Source organism: Osmerus mordax, chromosome 18 (assembly GCF_038355195.1).
Source record: "Osmerus mordax isolate fOsmMor3 chromosome 18, fOsmMor3.pri, whole genome shotgun sequence".
In the NCBI taxonomy this organism is placed as follows: Eukaryota; Metazoa; Chordata; class Actinopteri; order Osmeriformes; family Osmeridae; genus Osmerus; species Osmerus mordax.
The window spans coordinates 10,062,362-10,082,694 of NC_090067.1; the positions used below are offsets into that span (position 1 = coordinate 10,062,362).

General features: G+C 40.6%; 3 protein-coding genes across 3 annotated transcripts; 1 reads left to right on the forward strand and 2 right to left on the reverse strand.

Moving 5' to 3' along the window:
* Positions 1 to 4,374: 4,374 nt before the first annotated feature.
* On the reverse strand, positions 4,375 to 5,671 carry tnfa (tumor necrosis factor a (TNF superfamily, member 2)). The gene is made up of 4 exons (XM_067255443.1): positions 5,498 to 5,671; positions 5,328 to 5,355; positions 5,091 to 5,147; positions 4,375 to 4,811 (listed from the first exon to the last, which is right to left on the reverse strand). Exons 1-4 carry the CDS (start codon positions 5,669 to 5,671, stop codon positions 4,375 to 4,377), a joined length of 696 nt encoding a protein of 231 aa, XP_067111544.1.
* Positions 5,672 to 12,022: 6,351 nt separating this feature from the next.
* On the forward strand, positions 12,023 to 14,165 carry ssr2 (signal sequence receptor, beta). Its single transcript, XM_067256439.1, has 6 exons — positions 12,023 to 12,042; positions 12,599 to 12,756; positions 12,986 to 13,084; positions 13,345 to 13,453; positions 13,539 to 13,616; positions 13,717 to 14,165. Exons 2-6 carry the CDS (start codon positions 12,599 to 12,601, stop codon positions 13,825 to 13,827), a joined length of 555 nt encoding a protein of 184 aa, XP_067112540.1. The 5' UTR covers positions 12,023 to 12,042; the 3' UTR covers positions 13,828 to 14,165.
* Positions 14,166 to 14,263: 98 nt separating this feature from the next.
* On the reverse strand, positions 14,264 to 19,266 carry si:ch73-109i22.2 (SH2 domain-containing protein 2A). Its single transcript, XM_067256438.1, has 9 exons — positions 19,145 to 19,266; positions 18,418 to 18,578; positions 16,837 to 17,006; positions 16,312 to 16,401; positions 16,026 to 16,209; positions 15,667 to 15,942; positions 15,164 to 15,524; positions 14,821 to 14,978; positions 14,264 to 14,662 (listed from the first exon to the last, which is right to left on the reverse strand). Exons 1-9 carry the CDS (start codon positions 19,170 to 19,172, stop codon positions 14,486 to 14,488), a joined length of 1,605 nt encoding a protein of 534 aa, XP_067112539.1. The 5' UTR covers positions 19,173 to 19,266; the 3' UTR covers positions 14,264 to 14,485.
* Positions 19,267 to 20,333: the final 1,067 nt, after the last annotated feature.

Sequence of the window (20,333 nt, forward strand, 5' to 3'; positions counted from 1 at the left end):
ACTCCCAGCTGCAAGATTTTCTCTGTGTGTTTGTCACTGCAGGTGAGAGCAGGTGAGCATAAGGTCTCTCTCTCTCTCTTCTCTATAATCCTTTCGGTGCCATGACTGTCATGGTGAAACACTTCTTGACAACCGCAGAAATATGCTGGCAAAGGGTTAGTTGAGTTGAGTTGTTGTGTTAGGCCACAGGTGCAGCTGTAGAAGGTCATGTGTCAGAAAGGTTGACAGGGACAGTAGAAAATAACCAATACAAATATAGTTTTAGTAAGAGAGGGTGATTACACTTCAGCGTATAACCCACACTATGAACCAACAACAGTGAAATCAAATTACATATTACCAGAACATTTGATGTGAGAATAAGTCTCAATATTTTCAGAGAGCTTAGCGCGGTGCTTACAACATTGAGTTTACGCCATGATATGTTATGCTGCACAAGACTTCCAAGTGCATAGGTTTGTCATTGATTTTTTTTTATCATCCTCTCCAGCTAAAAGCTTTAGATTCAATCAGGCCAGGCATAATCCAGTTAGTTCCTCCATGACACCTGCCATGTCTGAACCATCTCTTCTCAGGGTGGCTCTACTCTGCATAGAAAATTGTTCAAACTGTTAACAACTGGCAGGAGAATCCTCAAGCTATTCATTTAAGTGTGCCATAAAACAGTGTAGATCTCCTGGCTCTAATTAAACTAATACAACATGTTGCTGTAATATTTGCATTGTGGTTTTTAGGTTTTGCTTTATTAATCAAAGAGAAAGAGAAAGGACTTTTATGTCACGTCTCAGAAGTAAGAAGACGCACTTCCCCTGCTTCTGTTTTGAGGTGACATTTGCACTCTGAAGTGAGTGGACTGTATTCATTACGTCTTTTGGGTTCTTGTTTTTGGTGAATCACAGTTTTGATTGACAGAGACATGCCCTGCTACTCCCAACAGCCTGACGTTGTGCCTGTCTGTTTTAGCGGCAAGCTTCTTAATTGTAAATCACGTTTTAATCCCGACTTTTTAAGCTATTCATATTTCTTTTCAGGAGAGCATCACAGTCTAATACGCATGTGGTTCATACTCATAAACATTTGTGGCAACTGGAGTATGACTATGATTTTGTGCTGAACTCCCCTTAAGGCTTAGAGCTCCAGACCTGTCTCTTCCCAGCCACTCGTTCAGCCCAATGCTCTGTTGTCTCGCAGCTTGCATCATCTTTGAACTGTGAACTCGAGTTGAGCACTTATGAATGATGGTGTGGTGCTTATGAAGCACTCATGTATTGTACAAATTACGAGAGCATTGTACAGTAGGTCCTCACGTTGGATACTTTGTTATCAATCCTGCTAAGTGACCATCTGTAAATATTGTATGTTTATCATCGCTTAATTGTTTATCAATTGTTGTAAAGTACGAATATAGTAACGATATTGGTGGCGTTCCTTCAAATGAGGATATGCACAACACTGACAATGTAAATGGTTATTAAGATAAATGTATTATCTTGCACATGCGTGTACAAGCTGTATTTTGGTGTGGTACAGTATTTGAATAATATTTATACATATATACTGTGATAACTGTGGACATGATTTGAAATGCTATGGAAAACTATTATGATGAATAAAGTCATTGTTTTTTTTATATATATAAAGTGACATTGTCTCTTGTGTAAAGAATAAAGGGTACAATGTTGCGTTCACATGGTCTGGTGATTATGTTGAAGGAAATAGTTGGAAAACTCTTGGTTTCAACACTAGATGGTGTCTTGGTTGGGCTCAGTGTCACACCTGCATGTGTATTGGTCCACCACTCCTACTTTCGTAGCCACAGTCAAAGCTCTGATTCCTCTGGACTTTCCCCCTTGCTCCATCCTCCTACCACTCATATGGTGTTTTTGCTTTGGAGCATTGTGTGTGTGTGTGTGTGTGTGTGTGTGTGTGTGTGTGTGTGTGTGTGTGTGTGTGTGTGTGTGTGTGTGTGTGTGTGTGTGTGTGTGTGTGTGTGTGTGTGTGTGTGTGTGTGTGTGTGTGTGTGTGTGTGTGTGTGTGTGTGTGTGTGTGTGTGTGTGTGTGTGTGTGTGTGTGTGTGTGTGTGTGTGTGTGTGTGTGTGTGTGTGTGTGTGTGTGTGTGTGTGTGTATGAGTGCATTGTGTGCAAGGAAAAGACAAAGAGAAGCCCCGTCTCTGTGGTTGTGTGACACTCACAGCCTTCATAGTGTCATCACAACCACGGTGGGACTTTCCCCTGACAGAAACCCTTCATGCAGTTGAGGAACTGTAATGGCAATGGAAACTGTCTCACTGACTTTATTTTAGCACATCTGTGCAAATTCCCTTAAAATGAGCACATACCAATAGTCTGCTTCCTTAATGGACAATAAGATCTGATCATGGTAATTGGTCAATTATGTCTATAAATAGAGCAAGATGCTAACTGGTCATGACACAGTATGTTGATATAACTTCCTCTTTTAATCATAATGGTTCTGTATTTTACTCATCTGTTAGGTCATTGTATTCCATTACCTTTTGAAAGATTCATAAACCCACTTTGTTTGTTTGTGTGTGTGCGCTTGTGTGTGTGGAAGAGTGGGGTGTTTGACTAAAAATTGCGTAACCGAATTTTGAGAACTGACTATTAGGCCTACATAACAAATATAGACTGCTCAGCAGTGATGGGCAAGCTACTTGATATGTGTAGTGAACTAAGCTACTAGTTAGCTACTCCACAATAAATTCAGCTTCACTACACAGAAGCTACCACTCATAAAAATGTAGCAAGCTAGCTAAGTTACAAAAATCTGTCAAAAGTAGCTTGATGCATTAGTAGTATACTTTCAGTTAAACAAACTGCATGCCAAGTCAATGCAATTTTAGTGATCAACACAATTGTTAGTCAGATAAAGGCTAAAATATGTTTAGATTTATGTATTGAACAATAGCCTAATCCACAATGCTAATACACAATTGCTGTTATCTAGTCGGACTGGCCGCGCAGGCGCTGTGTGAGTGGAGATGAGACGACGACAGCCCTAGCTGTACTCAGCTCTCGTGAAATCGGTTGTAACGTGAACTGCAGAACGGGATATGTGAGATGCTTTTTCAGTGCTTTGTCAACACAATAATCCACCAACCTTATGTATGAACATAAGAAATGTCCAGGAGAAATTAGCTTTCGAGGACGCTACTGTGCTACTTGATCAATAAAAGAGCTTAGCTACTGAAAAGTTACTTGGTTTTGTAAATAGCGACGTTACCGCCAAGCTACTGAAAAATGTAGTTAAGCTAGTGCCCATCACTGCTGCTCAGCACTGCATGCTGTTACACAAACATGTTATGATTATGCTAACATAGACACTAACCTGACTTTTATATTGATTCAATGGGATTTGGAGAAGGACATTTTTTCCCACTTTTTATTGAGGTAAAATATTCACTGAACAATAGCAAAGACTGCCACACAGTGGGACACATATTTTTTTCAAGAAAATATTTCTTGATTAGAACACATTATCTGACAAAATGTAATTAAATAGTCCAATAAATAGAAGTAATAAATTAATATTTGCATGCATAACCATAAATAAACATTTCCAATCAATAACACAGATACAAAAGTTTAAAAAATTAAATAGAACATAAATATAAGATTTCAATAAATAAAACGAGACTATTACCATCCCATTACATTAAATTAAATATTTCTGACAATATTAGATCAGTAATGATCAATTTACAATAATAAACTGTAGTTTCATAAGGAACCCACTGTTGTCATATGGTAGTGACACATTCAAAATTGTGGAATACATTCACCTGTCAGAATCAAGATAAGACAGCTATCACAGCAGAGATTGATTTAGCAGTTTGTGTCAATGCTGTGGATTGTAGTACAGCAAAAGGTACTAGGAGTAATACAGCAGTACATAGTACATTTACTTCATTTAAATGTAGCTCCAAAGATCCATTTGGAAATATATTCCTATCCAGGAGTTTCCAATGGAAAACTGCTACAGTTTACATTGGTTATTCTTCTTGTTCTGTTTCAAGTACGGCATAAAACTGCCTCAACTTCTTGATTCAGTGCGCCTAATAACATTCAGTAGACATCTTTAACTTTTCTAAATTTCTATGACCTGTATCTATCTGCCTTGTTCCTTCTTGTTCTTGTTCTTCTCTCTCTCTCTCTCTCTCTCTCTCTCTCTCTCTCTCTCTCTCTCTCTCTCTCTCTCTCTCTCTCTCTCTCTCTCTCTCTCTCTCTCTCTCTCTCTCTCTCTCTCTCTCTCTCTCTCTCTCTCTCTCTCTCTCTCTCTCTCTCTCTCTATCTCTCCCTCACTCTCTCTCTCTCTCTCTCTCTCTCTCTCTGTTTTCTGTTACTTTGTTTCTCTCACAGCGCAAACACACCGAAGAAGTTCTTCCCAGATTTCTCCTGCAGGTGTGGCAGGTGCCGGCTCTCGGTATCAGTCTTCAACCTGTCTCCATCCTTCATATGGAACACAGCTCCCATATACACCGCAGTAAAAGAGTTCCCCTGGCTGCCTCCACAGACGGTGCGCGTGGAGTGGAGCAGAAGCAGGTTACGTTTCTCATCGTCGTCGTCCCTGTTTCCGTAAGAGTCAGAGAGCTTATTGATGCTGTGGCTCAGGTGGACCTTCCCGGCCTGGCAGTGGACCTTGAAGGACACTTGACTGTAGACAAAGTACAGCCCCGTGCTTGGGATAACAATCTCGTTGTTGACGAGTTTGAGATTACCCTGAGAGAAGCCTTGGTTTACATCATCACTCCATTGCACTGTGGTGTTGGAGTATGAAGAATCGTAGTAACCTTTGGTAAGGAAAGAGGACAAAATGGAGGGGTTAATCTAGGTGATGGAAAATAGCAAATATACAGACACTGAATATTTGAAGCATAATTTCTAGTTCAAAAGGAATGCAGAAAGAGTATGAGCTAATGACATTTAGGATGCAGGAAATACTTAATTAAACCGAATAGTCAAAAGTGACTCTCATTTCCTCAAGGGTGATTATTTAAACCAGACCAGTAAATGTACCCAGACTGCTGAAATAACAGTAATGTGCTGAACATTTCTGAATATGTGCTTACCTTCCAAATGAATGGCATTTTTGACTCCGGATATCTGTCTTAATGTGAGGCGAAGATCTTTAGAGAAAAAAAGGCAGACATTTAGAAACTGTGGCAGGAGCTCAGAGGTTCAGATATTATCATTCAAAGTCCACATTAAAATCTACAACATGACAAATCGTGACACTATATTTATCATTTCCATTTAACTATTTATACATATTTAACAATACACAAAGAATAAGGAAGTGCTCTCACCGTCTGCTTGCTCTATATGAACTTCGTTCTAAAATAGAGGACAAAACACAATGAAAAATAAAAAACTGTTAGAGCTTCACAAAAAGGTTGCACAAAAAGGTTTAACAGTGAACATTGTACGCTACTTTAGAATTGCAGTCAGAATCAAATTCGTTGTGGTGTCGTTTTACCTTGTGGTGCCAGGTGAAGAAGAGCGCAGCGGAGACACAGAGAGCCATAGCAAGCAATGCTCCCCACATCTTCCACCGGCCACTGTGTGTGGATGTCTCCCGTACCACTGTCACCCCAGCCGGAGCCATGAGGCCTTCCTCAACATCCAACATTACTTTGTAATCACTTCCCATTGTATAGTTTCCCTAGGAGTCTTCTGGTTCTTGTAAGTGCAGCAAACGATAACTTAAGAGAGTCCTCAAGCTCAAATGTCAGCTTCAAGTCTTCAGTTTGGTATTGGTCTTCAAGTTGTGTTAGAGACTTACTGTGTTTTGAAGGTAGTTGTTTGCTTCTGTTGGTTGGATTGAGTGAATGATACTCTGAGTTAGGTTGCTTCTGCATTTAAAGAGCCTCTAGGGGGAAACTCCAGTGATGTCAGTGAGAGTGAGCGAGTGGAGAGTTGTTGGGGAAGAAATCTTTAGTGACTGGGAGAACCCATTGAAGTTTTCACACTTGAGAAAGATGCCCCCCCCCCCACACACACACACACAAATGCACATGTCCCATTTTGCATATTCACTGGCACCCCCCACACCAATCACACCAATTTTAACGCACACACATAAACACACAACCACACACAAACCCACAGAGCCTGCTGAAAAATGAGATCATGTATTTCCTGAGCACTTTCTTTACGAAATGGTCCTTTCACCTTTCTTTTTATTTTTTATTTTCATTTAATCGTGGATATTTGTACTTTTTTTGTCCTTTTGTTTAAGCAACTGCCCATGCTTACAAGAAAGCAGCCCCTAGTAGGAACAGTACTAAAGCAGCAGTGGTGTTTCATCGACATCCCAAAATGCTTGAAAAATATGAACTTGTGCTGAATTTTAACCGCATTCAATTAAACAGTTGTGGAAATAGTCTTGTGTTAGAGTTTCATCATAACTCAACTTATCTACTGCTGGCTGTTTCTCTCATATCCTTCCTGTTCTACAAAATAGGATATGTAGGCCATCTACAGAGTGTTGAGTTACTTCTCTCTCTCTGGATATTAAAATCTCTTAAATGTTTAGAGCGATATCTTGTCACATTCAACGTATGCATATCATACATTTCTCCCAGTCATGTCAAGCAAGTGATAAGGACGGCAGAGCAAAAAAACAATCTTGTTGTTGAAATTAAAATTGTACAAAATACGTTTTTGGCCAATATTTATTAACGGTAACAAAGGTTCAATTGTGATACAGAAAATGTAGCAGATATTTTCCAAAATTCTAACTTCCAGTGGGGAAAAATGAGTTTCATAGCAATTACATGACCAATATAGATGCTGTGTTTCCGTGATAGGTGACAATGCTTGGAAACAATAAATCACTGTCATGGATGGCTTGGAAGTCAATCTTTGTTGAGTTCACTTAGATATTATACTCACTTCAGAAATAACATCCACCCACAAACAATTTAACAATACCTGACTTTCTGTATTTTTGGGCCGATGCAGAATGTGTAAATGCAATTATTTAGAAGCTGTTTTACTCACAGAATGGAAAGAGGAAAAACTAAATATTTTCAACCATGTGACAAAAAACTAACACACATCCAAAGTTGACATTGATCATAAAGGATATTTACCTTTTAACTTTTTAAGAGGAATAAAAAACCTGATAAAGGATGGAGTAGTGAGAAAAGAATGAGCAAAATAAAGAATTGTATAGAACAAAACCTTTTGTGAGCAGAAGTTGGCTACTCTATTTGGTCTGCATTTAGTTTTTGGGTTCCTGTCAGGAATAAGAAATAGACCTTTCATCAAATTAGATTTGGTTACTGAGTTACAGTTTTACCAGTCCCGCTCTCTTCTGTTTTGAAAGGTCATTTCATGAACTCAATCGCAACAGAAACCTACCCAATCGTGGGGTCATTTTCCATCTCCTTCAATGAATAGTGAGATGGGGGACTTTGTAGACCACATTTTTGTACCTCAACTTTCTACTGTACCTAGACCTGTACCTAGGGGTTTTACAACTCAATAAAGAGTAGGAGGGACCAATGTTTTTTTTCAAGGAAAACACCCCCTTATTTCAGAAGTGTATAGATTATTGTAACCCACTCCCACAGTTGCTTTCTCTCCAATGTCCTCCATCCCACATCTTTCCCTCCCAGCTCATAAAGATGTATCATTTTTACCTTGTAGCGACATTGTGTGCGTACGTGTGTGCACACACATACGTGTGTATTTCCACTTAAATCGAATCGGGCACTGAATCATATTCTTTGTGTCCTACATCACACAGCCAAACCACATCAAGTGGTCACAGAGAGGATGGATTATGACAAAGATGAGTGGTAGACTTTACCACAGAGCAGGCAGCACAGGCAGCTTGTGCTGCCTTCGGGTCACAATGACCCAAAGGCTCACAACGAACCGTTGTGCTGCAACAACTTTACCCAACACAAAAACAAATAAAAGCATTTTCTTTTAACCTTCGCGCTGTGGGGGGTGTGAGACAGCCCGACGGTTAAAAGAAAATGCTTCACTTTATTTTTGTAAAGTTAAGGTAAAGTTTTCACAACACGTGGGGGGGTCACAATGACTGATGTGTCACAATGACCCGAAGATAACACAAGGGTTAAGCAATCTTTTGGATCCATGGTCAGATCTGAAGAGTCAGGGGTAACTGTTTGCTTCACCAGAATTTTATCTTTTGTTCAAGTCAGTTATGTCAAGTTACGTTTATACTCACTTAATATTTATTGAAACAAGCAAAACATTTGTTGAAATCACTTCCAACTTTCCAACAAAAACCAAAACTGCTTTTCAGATTAAAGTAATACATTTGTTTTTTCCCCAGTTTCTGGGGAAAGTTATTATTCTCAGTGAGACTCAAAACAACATACATTTCAGGATGTGAAACCTTGTCAGTAAAGGAAAAGCTAATTATTTCAACCTGAGAAGAAATTTGAGAGTGGGCATCAAATACTAACCAAGAAGAAGTTACCATCACATCATGTGATGTTTAATTACATTTAGAAATACCATTTGTGTACACTGGTTTACACGAAAAGCCGATATTGAGCAGTATTGGTCTATGGATGAGGTAATAACTTCCTGTTTGGAATCTTACTATCACAGGATTATTTTGTGGGCTGTGCCTTTAGGGAGTGTTGGAGTGTGGCAAGTAAGAAGACTGACACAAACTGTGGAGGTGTTTCTGAAACCGTCAGGTAAAGAAAGGGGGAAACACAACTCTGACTCATGTGAAACATGTGGTTTCTTGCCTCTCCTTTAGTAACCATTGCATTGCTGTGTCTATAGAAGGCTGCCTATTGAGTGTGGTTTGAAGATCTTATCCTGAAGGTATGCCATACACTTCTGGTTTACGGTTTGAAAACAAATGTCAAACAGATCAAAATAGCATTTAATCATCTGACAAAATCCCATTACGAAAAATCTGATATGAAATGCAACTAGCAGAGGTTATCTTGAAAGCACTGTAGAGTAACACAAGTGTCGACAGATGAATGGCACTGACCCAACCAATCTGTGTTTAGCCCCATCTTGTGGCCATAGCGGCGAACGAACGTGCACAAGCCAACATTGCTGTGAATGTTGGCGATACCTCCCCCAGTTATGTGGTGTCCTGTTCTTTTAGTTTTTCCTCTACCTCTCTCTCTCAGGTGATGTGTGTCGGTTCGATACTGTGTAGGTTAATTGTTTCCAACCGGTTTTCCGAGTTTGACTGAGCCGCACTCCCGCCTCAAACAAATCCGTTTTTTCAGACACAGAATGTTACGTTCCACTTCTTCTGCTCTGACTGAGTGGCGTAATTACGGGGACAGTCATTTGATTTTTCTCTCCTTTGCCAATTTTGGGGAACGACAAAACCAGGTGTGTTTTGCGAATTGCCAATCCTGTAATGGCATATGCGCCATGCTCAATTATTTGCTTAGCCAATTGCTAAATGTGACGCACATTGGTATATCTTGGCAGACGATCTGCCACAATATACCCGGACCGACAGTCAAAATATTTTCTTTAACACCAAGAGCATCTGGAAATACAGTTTAAAGAAGAGTAGGTCTATGAGGCAAACATGCAGAATGCCACCTTTCAGCTTTCTGTACATTTCATATCCTATGTTTAAATAAAAGTGTGTTGCTTATAAACGTTTTACATAAAATAAATGTAAGAAATAGTAGGCCATTTACATTTAGTCATTTAGCAGACGCTCTTATCCAGAGCGACTTACAGTAAGTACAGGGACATTCCCCCCGAAGCAAGTAGGGTGAAGTGCCTTGCCCAAGGACACAACGTCATTTGGCACGGCTGGGAATCGAACTGGCAACCTTCAGATTACTAGCCCGACTCCTTCACCACTCAGCCATCTGACTCCATTTAAAAGCCAATAGGCCTAATGTTCTTGCATACAATAATGTTGGACAAAAACAAAAGGGTAACATTTATACGTGGAAAGAGTACAAAAGTATATTCAAGTTTCATACAATTTACAATACGTCTTCAATACACAGGACACTAAAGACAAAATAAATATTTAGCTATTCAAGTAGTGCATCAGACCCTCTCGTATATCCCTACCCTCCTCCTCCACACTCAGTGACAGTGCCACCACAGGTTCTGCTGGTGCAGGTGCATCCCACTCATTGTCATATGCTTCTCCATGACTCTCGCAGAGGTTATGCAGAGCACAGCAAGTCAAAGCCATAGATTTCACCAGTTTGACATCACAGTCATTTCTTTTCATGAGGCAACGCCACCTTCCCTTTAGTCTACCAAAAGCATTTTCAACCACTACCCGTGCGCTGCAGATTTTCTTGTTGTAGATCTTCTGTTCTGCAGTCAGCTGACAAGTGTCAGGAAATGGTTTTACGAGCCAATTCTGTAAGGGATAGGCAGAGTGTCCTAGAATGTAGTAGCCAACGTTCACCCCACCAATGTTCCTGGTGTAAGCTGGAAAGTGGTTACCACGGCTGGCCAACTCCCACAGTGTGGACAGTCTCAAAACCTGAGCATCAAGCTCCCAGGCAGTCCTGCAAACACGTTCCAGAAAAGTCCCTTTCCATCTACAACACCTTGAAGGATGATGGAGTGCCAGCCTTTATGGTTGAAATAGTCACAGTGGTCCTCCTGTGGTGCCAAGATGGGTATGTGTGATCCATCAATTGCACCAATACATTGCGGGAGCCCCCACCTGTTCTCAATGTAGGCAGCCATTTCTTTGAACTTCTCCTGGTCTGGGAAGCTAATTTGTTCCGGTACCAACAACGCCTCTGCAGCAACACTGAACTCTTGCACACACCGGCACACAGTTGTTATGCTTACTCCGAAAAGATGTCCAACACTTCTGTACTCGGAACCGGTCGCAAGCTTCCATAGTGCGATGGCCAATCTCTTCTTTAGAGGTACACACCTGCGGAAGTTTGTGTTTTGTTTCTCCATCACTGGACGCAGTTTGTTGCAGAGGTAGATAAATGTCTCTTCGGACATTCGGAAGTTCTGCACCCACTGAGTGTTGGTGAAGCCGGGAACAATCACATCCCACCACTCGGTAGCTCGGTTGAACGCCCAAACAGACGGTCTGCGGCGGCGACTTTGCAAACACTGAAAGATCTGAAATACACAGCAGAAACATTTTGATACGTACAAGTGGTAGCTAAGTTTATAGTTTTGTAACAATACAAGACTAGTAGGCTTAGTATTCGAATATAGTGACTGTGACCCTAACACGTCTTTAGCTAATCTTTAGTAAGATTACTATCTTACCCTGATCATGCGTCTCCTTCCTATGCTTCGAGTCTGATTAATGATTTTCCACACTCTCCTATGTTTTTCATCGGTCTTGTGTCTTTCTGCCTTAAGCCTTTGTTGAAACAACATTTGTCTCCTTGCTGTGATAAACAGCCACATACCAAGAATCAAGAATACTATCCCTTCTATATCCTCCATTGCATTGTTCCAATGTGCGTCCACTGTGTCGCGTTGAAGGTGACGTCACGGCAGTTGCATGCAGGGTTGCTACGACAACCTGAAAAAAATATATATATATATGACGACGTGAGTGAATGTTTGACCAAATTTTTTTTTTAAAGCTTTTTATTTTACTTGGAAAGTATCACATTAATGTTAAGTAAAGGGCAAAAGCTAAGCTGTATTGTGCACAATTTATAAAATAAATTAAACAACTTGGCACTAATTTAGATCCATCTAAAAACACAACAGCAAAAAAGACTTATGACGCACTGTCTTACCTCACATGTATCCACTTATTTTTTGTTTAATTTAATTGTTGTTTTCTTTTTCATATTTGCTGTGATGAGATGTATATGCTTGTACGGAATTTGTATACAGTATATGTTTGTTATAAAAAAATATATACATTTAGCCAATTTTTTATAAACTGAGTGTTCCGCCGGATCGACAGGGGCGCTAACATTTTTGACATGATGGTTGGACCCAACTTGATCTGACGTGTTGCTTAGAAGGCTAAAATGTTCTGAGCATGCGTAGAATAGTTCCTTGTTGAGTTGTGACACGAAGAGCAAGGTAAGATGCTCACTGATATTCCTTCATTTCTTTTGCCGTATTTGCGTTTCATGGTCCAGTATTGTCTAAAAATACAGGTATGATTGATACTGTACTAGTAGCTACTGTTCTTCAAACATTTGCGAGATTTGCGTACAGTACAAACAAAAGAGATTTGCGTACAGTTTCAAAATGCAAATGTAGTAGTTCGCAGTAATAGAACGTTAACAGCTGAGCTAGCGTTAGCTACGCTACTAGATAGCCTAGACCCAAGTACACGTAAGCGTAAGCTTTTTCTGTTCTGATGTAGACAATTATTATTCTTGATAGCATATACCACATATAGTTCTATTAGCTAGTGAGCACCAGCAAATTTCGCATTAAAATAGCGATCAACGTTTATTTAGTTTTGTAATTGTAAAATATCGGTACAGTTGACTAGCTATCTTATTTCAATCGACAAATTAGGAAGTAATGCTACAGTGTAGCTAACGTTATGGTAGGATGGGCCGTAAACTTCCTTAAAAAAACAGCATATTAAGCTAATGGTACCGTTTTCTTGTCAACTTGTCTGCAGATGAGGGCTCTCTATGTATTTGCTCTGCTGGCCTTGCTTGGCTTGGGGACAGGAGAGGAGGGCGCTCGTCTGTTGGCCTCAAAGTCGCTGTTGAACCGGTATGCTGTGGAGGGTCGTGACCTCACACTCCAGTACAACATCTACAACGTCGGAACCAGGTACAGTAAAGCATCGTGGTCAGATTATCCATTATGAGAATATAGGTCCTAATAGGATGTTTGTTATCTATCATGTTATCGGCCTTCTGTCAGTTGAACGGGTATTATGGAAGGCTATGATTGGATCCTGATGTTTTACAACAGACTTTAAGGTATCTTTTAAAAGGGATATGCTTGAAATCTTTAACATGTAGTTGTAGAGGCCAATGCCTATTTTCCATCTCCACAGCGCTGGCCTGGAAGTTGAGCTGTCGGATGACTCCTTTCCCCCTGAGGACTTTGGCATTGTCTCTGGAATGCTGAATGTGAAATGGGACAGGATTGCTCCGTATCCTTCTTGAACTGAATGCAGATAATTCCCAAGACACTTTTGGCTTGGCCAAGCAGGTAGGAATGATACAAGCCCACAAATGAGAAGCCTTCTTGTGAAGTAGTAAATTGACAATGTCTTGTTTTTCTTCCACTATTCAAGTCGGAGTCTTGTAACCTGATGTCATCAAGATATTTGTCTGATAGACTGCTGCAATATATCAGCCCCTTTGTCTGATGTGATGAAGAATGTGTTTACCTTAACACATTCCCTCCCAGAGCCAGCAATGTCTCTCACACAGTGGTGTTGCGCCCCCTGAAGGCCGGATACTTCAACTTCACCTCTGCCTCTGTCAGCTATCTGGCTCAGGAGGGAGGCCAAGTTGTGGTAAAAAACACGTCTTTATAAACTACTCGGTTGATGGTCAATATAGACGCCATATGATTTAACCTTTGACTTCTCCTTCTGGTAGGTTGGCTACACAAGCGCTCCTGGCCAGGGTGGAATCTTGGCTCAGAGAGAATTTGACAGGCGGTTCTCCCCCCACTATGTAAGTTATCCTGTCCAAAGGTCCTTGTTGGTGTCATCTTCAGAAACTCATGCCTCACTTTGCCCCACCTCTTATTCTCTTCTTCTCTTATGTTCCTCAGCTGGACTGGGCAGCATTCGGTGTGATGACCCTCCCCTCCATTGGCATCCCCCTGCTCCTCTGGTACTCCAGCAAAAGAAAGTATGACTCGCCAAAGACCAAGAAGAACTGAGGGTTCCACACTGGTGATTCAGGACTAGGGGGGGGGAGGATTAAAGGAGTTTACCATAAACTCAGGTGGGGAGGGGCATTAAGGGGGGGAATCTTTTTTTTTGTTGTCTTTTTTTTTTTTATATCCTAATTACCCATATTGGGGTAAAAGAATACACAAACATGGTAGTGATCAAGACTACAACCACAATGTAATAAATGCGTTACAGACTGCCTTTGTTTTGTTTTAATTTTGTAATTTGTTTTAAACCCTAATGGTAATTCCTAAGGAAAATGTGGATTCCCAGTTTTGTCTGGCTGGAATGTGTCTTGTTAAAAATAAACAAGCTGGGTTTTTAATACAGTTGTGAGATTTGCTTATTTATGTTTGTACGAGGGTTATGTGCTTAAGTGTAGAATGCTCTTGTGTACAATCAGAATCAGCTTTATTCGCCAAGTAGGTTTACACAAACAAGGATTTTACTATGGCAGGAAGGTGCCATAAGGTACCAAGATAAATATTAATTTCATTTAGATGACAAGGTACAGAAAAATGGCTTTCCTAATGCAATACTTCTCTTAACGAACTTCAAATCCATCTCACAATATCTTGATCAGTCATGTACAGCTAGATTTGTCAAGTTTATTCCTTTTTGATCTATCAGACAATCCCCAGATACTCAGGCACGTTTGGGGTTGGGTGGAGGGAGAGGTGGTCTGGAGGAGATGGGCCTCTCAGAGATCTGTTCGTAGATACTGGCACCTGGGTCACAGGTCAAAGGTCGCTCTGAATAAGGGGGCTGAGGGTTCCCAGTTTGTGACGGTGAGGATGACAACAGGAGGGTCTCTCCACTTCGCTGAAAAAATATATATCAAGGTCATTGAATGCTATTGTGGGAGCAATTAGCAAGCACCATCTAAACTTGATCAATTTGTTTTAATTTCCTACCCAGACTTAACTTATTTTATGGTACATTTTGGGGGAGTTGTACCGAGTTTGTATTGTATCTTGTACCTGCACACGTGAGTCTGGGTGAGGGTGTGTGTTTATGGCTCGGGAGGGTGGGGGTCTGGAGGGCAGACTTGGTGTTGCCCTTTCTGTAAAGGGAATGTGACTTGAACATTCTCTTCTCCCGTGGAGATTGACCTCTGAGTACAGATGATGCTGGGAGTCTGTGGAAGAGAGAGCAGCCATAAAGGTGCTTTTTACATTAAGGTTGTTGTTGAATTTACTAAAAGTCAAGGTCCAGTTTATATATTTTTATGAACTTAAAATGTAAAGACTTCATTGAGTACTTCATTTTTATTCCCAGTCTAAAGTCCTTGAGAACAAGCCTCTTATTGTTTCCAGATCTCACCTGCCCTTCTCTGATCATCTTTCCCTGGTCCCATGGAATTGATATCCATTTGTTGCTCCGCCTTTTCCTGTTGGAAAAGGTAAGGGGTCTTCTCGTAGGTGTGCATGCGCTCCAACTGCCTATTCCCAGGGTCACCAGCCAAGCCATGTGTCAGTGGAGCAGTGGGTACTGGCGCCCTCTGGTGGACTTGGAGATTGTTGATATTAACATAGGGCGATGCCTTCGTCTGGGGAACCACTTTAGGAGGTTTCCTGACTTTGGCATATTGAACATCAATGGAATCTTCCCCTCCCCATGCCCCAGCACACCCAGTGTCCGACTGTGGAAGGTTGGCTTGAGAGGAAAGGTTCATGTTTGGTGCCTGGAAGAAACAGGAATGCATTATTTTCTCCTTATGCTGTTCTGTACTCAATATACTGTCAGTAAAAGTGCACAAAGAATTTGTATATTATGAAAATGGATAACACAACAAAAATATTGTCCAATTCTGCATAACTCCTTACCTCCAACGAGTGCCCAGCGAGTTCACTTAGTTGGCTTTCAGGTAGAGAATGTGACTTCCTTAGCACTTTCTTCACTATAGCATACTCAGCTGTAAAATCTTTGTCTGTGTGGGTTGAGCTGGTTAAAGGATTCAGCTCAGTTTCAGATATCAAAGGTTTGGGTGAGGATAGTAGATTGGTCGCCTTGTAGTCTCCATAGTCCCCTCTGGGTGCTTCTGCTATCCCACTTCTATGATGGCCCCACTGTTTGATAATCTCCTGACTAACTTTGTTGGACTGTGGAAAACAGGAAAGTAGACAATTGTTGCATATATTGGTGCATATTTGGAGAATCCAAAATAAAAAGTTAACTGACACACCTCATCGCAAGGTGTGGTGAGCATCTCGTCATAAGGCCCAACTGGATTCTGGGTGTAGTAACTGACTAACTCCGACAGGCTGCCATGGCGACTGTCCTCCCCAGTGATGAGATAAGAACCACCTCTGCCATTGGTCCTTCCCTCTTCCTCCTCAATGATGAAATGACGACACCTGTCTTTTCCTCTGCAAGAAAAATGTAACACGTTTGTGTTTGTGTGTGAGGAGAATATAAAACATACCGGTAATTGGTTTGAATCCAAAGTATGTGTTCATGTGTTGGTTCACCTATATGACAGAACAAAACCAATCTTTGATTCGCTGAGCCTTAGCAGGAAACAGCCTTGTGGTTTGTCCTTTAGAATGTTTTCTGCCTCCCTGTTAAAACAACACAGATAATGGCTTGTACTGTGAAAAAAATACATTCATCTTAAATTGATTAGATTTTTTTTATAAAATCTAACAATTCTGCTATACGACAAATACATCTTAGAAAGAACCACTATACAGTAGATCTAAAGTTTTCTGCATGGTCGTGAAAGTTGGAGAAGTTAAACTCATGACGTGTTGAGCATGAGTTTCTGTCACACGCTATGAAGTCCTTGTGAGTCAATTCTTAGAGGTGTCAAAATAAAATAACTGCTTTGCTGTAAAATGTTTCCACAAGCACTCAACCACCTGTTACACTTCTGTTTGTGTGTTATTAGTTGGCCTTTCTCCTCACATGTACATGCAAGTCCCCTGGACTTTTTTTGTGGGCAACCCATCTACACACTCCTTGTTTTGTCAATGAGTATGACTGATTCTAAACACCTGCGTGTGGCAAAGCCATGAAGCCAACTCGGCAGTGGCAGTCCAGGTCGGCTTAGACGGGGCACCTGAGTCTTCTGGAACCATAGCAGGGTTTGGGCCCTCAGAGCTGGAGACAGGGGCTGCAGAGGCCCCAGCCCCTGGGTAGGGGAAACCTTCTTTATCTGTAAACACTGTAACAGGAGAGAGGAGAGATGGGGGAGATATAATGTTACCCAGAAGAAGGCCTATGTCCAGAATGTAGTCATACTAAACAGTGCAGTATGTCATTGGACATTAGACTTTGGCAGACAAAACACTGAATTCGTTTTCAGTTCTCCACTGCTCTAGACACGCTATGAAATGGATGCTACAGGAAGCTATATATTTCTAACTATACTGTGGTTTTCTGGTGACAGGATTTGTAGTTTCACAAAAAATCGATGTGACAGAGGGGCTCTGAGAAGTAAGCAGTAAACGGATGGTACATTTACAGTTGCACACTCCAATTCACAACATGCATGTCAAAGTGGTCTGTGTGGTTTCTATCCTTTCTATGATGCTTCAGTACAAGGCTGACATGAAGACACACTCAGAAGCTAAACAAAAGACAAACGGTCACATGTAAATGACATGCAAGGAAGATAAAAGGCCTCTCTATTCGAGTTCCTCATCTAAAATCACATCTCAGTCACATATGGGCCAGCAGACACATATGACAAACATCCTCCTGCGAGTCGAGGTTTAGTTTGACAAAAGTGTTTCCAGTGACTCATTGTCAAAATGTTGGTGCCATTTTGGAGTGTAAAAAAATCTGCCAGACAGTTTAAAAATGTTAGAAGTAGTACTAGTAGTAGTAGTAGTAGGTACTATATTTAATCTACTAACTTTACTTTTTAATTTACAAACTGGTAAATGAACAGTCAAGACCACCCATAGTCTATACTGTATGGTAAGACATTCTCAGTCATGTCCGGGCATGACTGTTGAGGTTTGGAGAAACCTCTCCCACCTCTGACTGCTTATCTGTTGTTGTGGAAAATGGACTACGGGTACTATTGGCTAGAACCTAATGCTGACAGACTTAATACTTGTAACAAGAAGGATATCTGGTTTTAAAGTCATACAGACTGTTCGCAACGGAGAATTCTAGTTTGCCCATCCAGGGGGAATAGTTGGTCAGCATAGTTTGGAGTGATGAGCCTTTACCAATCTGAACGCATGTAGAGCATCACTTGCCCCTCCTCTGTATTTTGTTTCAGTTATTACCATTCCCCTCCAAGCCTACACACCTGGGGGTGTTCCAGAAAGCAGGTTATGTGACATAACCGGGTAAGTTAACCCACCAGCTGATTCACAATGTTGCAGCAACCTACTGGAAATGTTGCTACAACGCTGAGTGTCAGCTGGGGAGTTAACTTACCCGGGTATGTCACATAACCTGCTTTCTGGAATACCCCCCTGGACTCCCTCAACTACTCCCTCAGTGTTCAGGCTAGCCTCATATTCCATTAATAGGGTGTGGTGTTTTCTGTGAAATGTTATTTTCCTAGCCGGTCTACATTAGCAGATGTCTTGTTTGTCAAACTATGAAGCTTATCCCACCTGTGTTTGAGAGGTTTTAGGAAGCTTTAAGCTCCGCCGAGGTTTAATTGGAGGACTCTGACGAGAGAGCGGCTCATGGACAGATAACTGCTGAGTTAAAGGTTTCTGGAGCTGAGGAAAAAGAGCTCCAATTCTCTCTTCTCGTTGGATGTTTTCAGCATCTGAAAACAAACCCAATATGTCTCTTTGTGACCCACTGAGCATTACAAAATTCATTGATATTCAAATGAAAATGTTGAGCCAATAAAGTGGACAATAAAAGACAATGTAGGACTTTTTAATCTAGGATGGAACTGCCTACCCCTGAATTGCACATAGTTTTGCCCTAAATTTGAATGACCATCTCCTTTCTACATCAAAACCTGACTATCCTACAGAAATGCAAATGTGTGAAATGTAGTTTACAATATCTGAATACTCAGCTGTGACTTTATTGCATATTTAATCTAGGAAACATTATTGCAGATACATATTTGTGGTCTAAATAAGTTGGGCAACAAAATGAAAATGGTGCCCACCACAATTTCATCGAAACCTTATATTTTAAGAGTGTGGCATACTGTAAAACAACTGTCTATTTATACCCCTTATACTGTACTTTGCCTGTCACTTAATCTAGTTCTTGTTTTAGCCTTATCAGCCCTGTTCTACAGCAAAACATTTCAGGATACAACAATGTTTTTATTAATATCCATAACATTTAAAAGTATATATCTTAGTGTCAAACCTTTCATGTGTTGGTAGTCAAAATCCATGATGAAATTAAAGTTATTCGAGAACAGCTGCAGCTTCTTATCATCACATCCTCCTTCTGCACATCAACTGGTTTTCTTTCTCCTTTTCTATTCCCCCTCCCCATGTGTTTGTGTAGCCAGTGTGTTTGACTGAACATGTGGAAAGACAAAAAGAGAGCAGCAGGAAGGATGTCAAGTGAGAAGCATGCAGACTTAGGTTGAAATAGAATGTCGTTTATTCATGTTGTATTGTGCAGTGCTTTACATAAAATGTTATGAATTGCATACATCCTGCTTTATTTGCTGGTATATTCAGATCCATATGATTCAGTCAGATAAACTAAACACGTTTGTTTAATAACAAGTACAACAAAAACTAAATTGAGAACCGAAATATGTCTATTTCCTGCATTATGCAGCGGATGGGTTGCAACCCTGACAAGCCGTGTGGTCACATGTATCTCTTGTCACACAGGAAAAGAGACATATAAAGCACCCACAGAAATGAGAACGGAGATAGATGAACACCTGTTTGCTAACCCCAGCAAACAATACTGTTCAAACCATGGCCACAACTGAAGACATTTGGGTCATTACCCATATATACATGTAGAGCATTATATCCATTAAATGTTGAGAATTATATAAAAAAGGTAAGGACAAATGGATTTTAATGCAAAGTACAGTAACGTATAAGTCTATCTGAACTACATAAAAGTTGATTCATCCATGATACTTAATGTTATTGCTTTTTTCCAGAAAGAGAGATTCCGTGTTGTTATTTTATTTTTGTTGGTTTTTCAAATTTCACATCCGTTTAGATAATATGTCCCAACAGTTGCTTGCTTTAATGCACAACTGCATTGTCAAGCTCGACCCACACGGTGGCGCAAAAAGAACCTTAATGCCTCGTCCAAAGAGCTTTCTTTTTTACAGCGTATGAGCATGTACACTGCTTTGATTATTCTGGATCTCGTTCATGTTTATTTAATTTTTTATATACAACCAGCTACACCATCACTACATTTAATTTGATGTTGTACGTTTTCAGGAAAGGCTATCTATAATTACCTGGCAGGGTCTGGCTAGTTTTATTTCTACGCCCCTCGAAAATATGCGTTTGACAGTAGACTGTGCAGTAGGCCATATAGCCAACAGATGGGGTAGTGGTCCATGCTTTAT

Excerpts from the sequence above, each read along its gene's own strand:
- si:ch73-109i22.2 (XM_067256438.1), bottom strand. The coding sequence starts at position 19,172 with ATGGATTTTGACTACCAACACATGAAAG. Across the intron at positions 15,943-16,025 it reads TCACCACACCTTGCGATGAG|TCCAACAAAGTTAGTCAGGA; the intron begins GTGTGTCAGTTA and ends TGTTTTCCACAG. Across the intron at positions 15,525-15,666 it reads TCGCTGGGCACTCGTTGGAG|GCACCAAACATGAACCTTTC; the intron begins GTAAGGAGTTAT and ends TGTTTCTTCCAG.
- tnfa (XM_067255443.1), bottom strand. The coding sequence starts at position 5,671 with ATGGGAAGTGATTACAAAGTAATGTTGGATGTTGAGGAAGGCCTCATG. Across the intron at positions 5,356-5,497 it reads TCTTCACCTGGCACCACAAG|AACGAAGTTCATATAGAGCA; the intron begins GTAAAACGACAC and ends CCTCTATTTTAG. Across the intron at positions 5,148-5,327 it reads TCATATAGAGCAAGCAGACG|ATCTTCGCCTCACATTAAGA; the intron begins GTGAGAGCACTT and ends TTTTCTCTAAAG.
- ssr2 (XM_067256439.1), top strand. The coding sequence starts at position 12,599 with ATGAGGGCTCTCTATGTATTTGCTCTGCTGGCCTTGCTTGGCTTGGGG. Across the intron at positions 13,085-13,344 it reads AAATGGGACAGGATTGCTCC|AGCCAGCAATGTCTCTCACA; the intron begins GTATCCTTCTTG and ends ATTCCCTCCCAG. Across the intron at positions 13,454-13,538 it reads AGGAGGGAGGCCAAGTTGTG|GTTGGCTACACAAGCGCTCC; the intron begins GTAAAAAACACG and ends TCCTTCTGGTAG.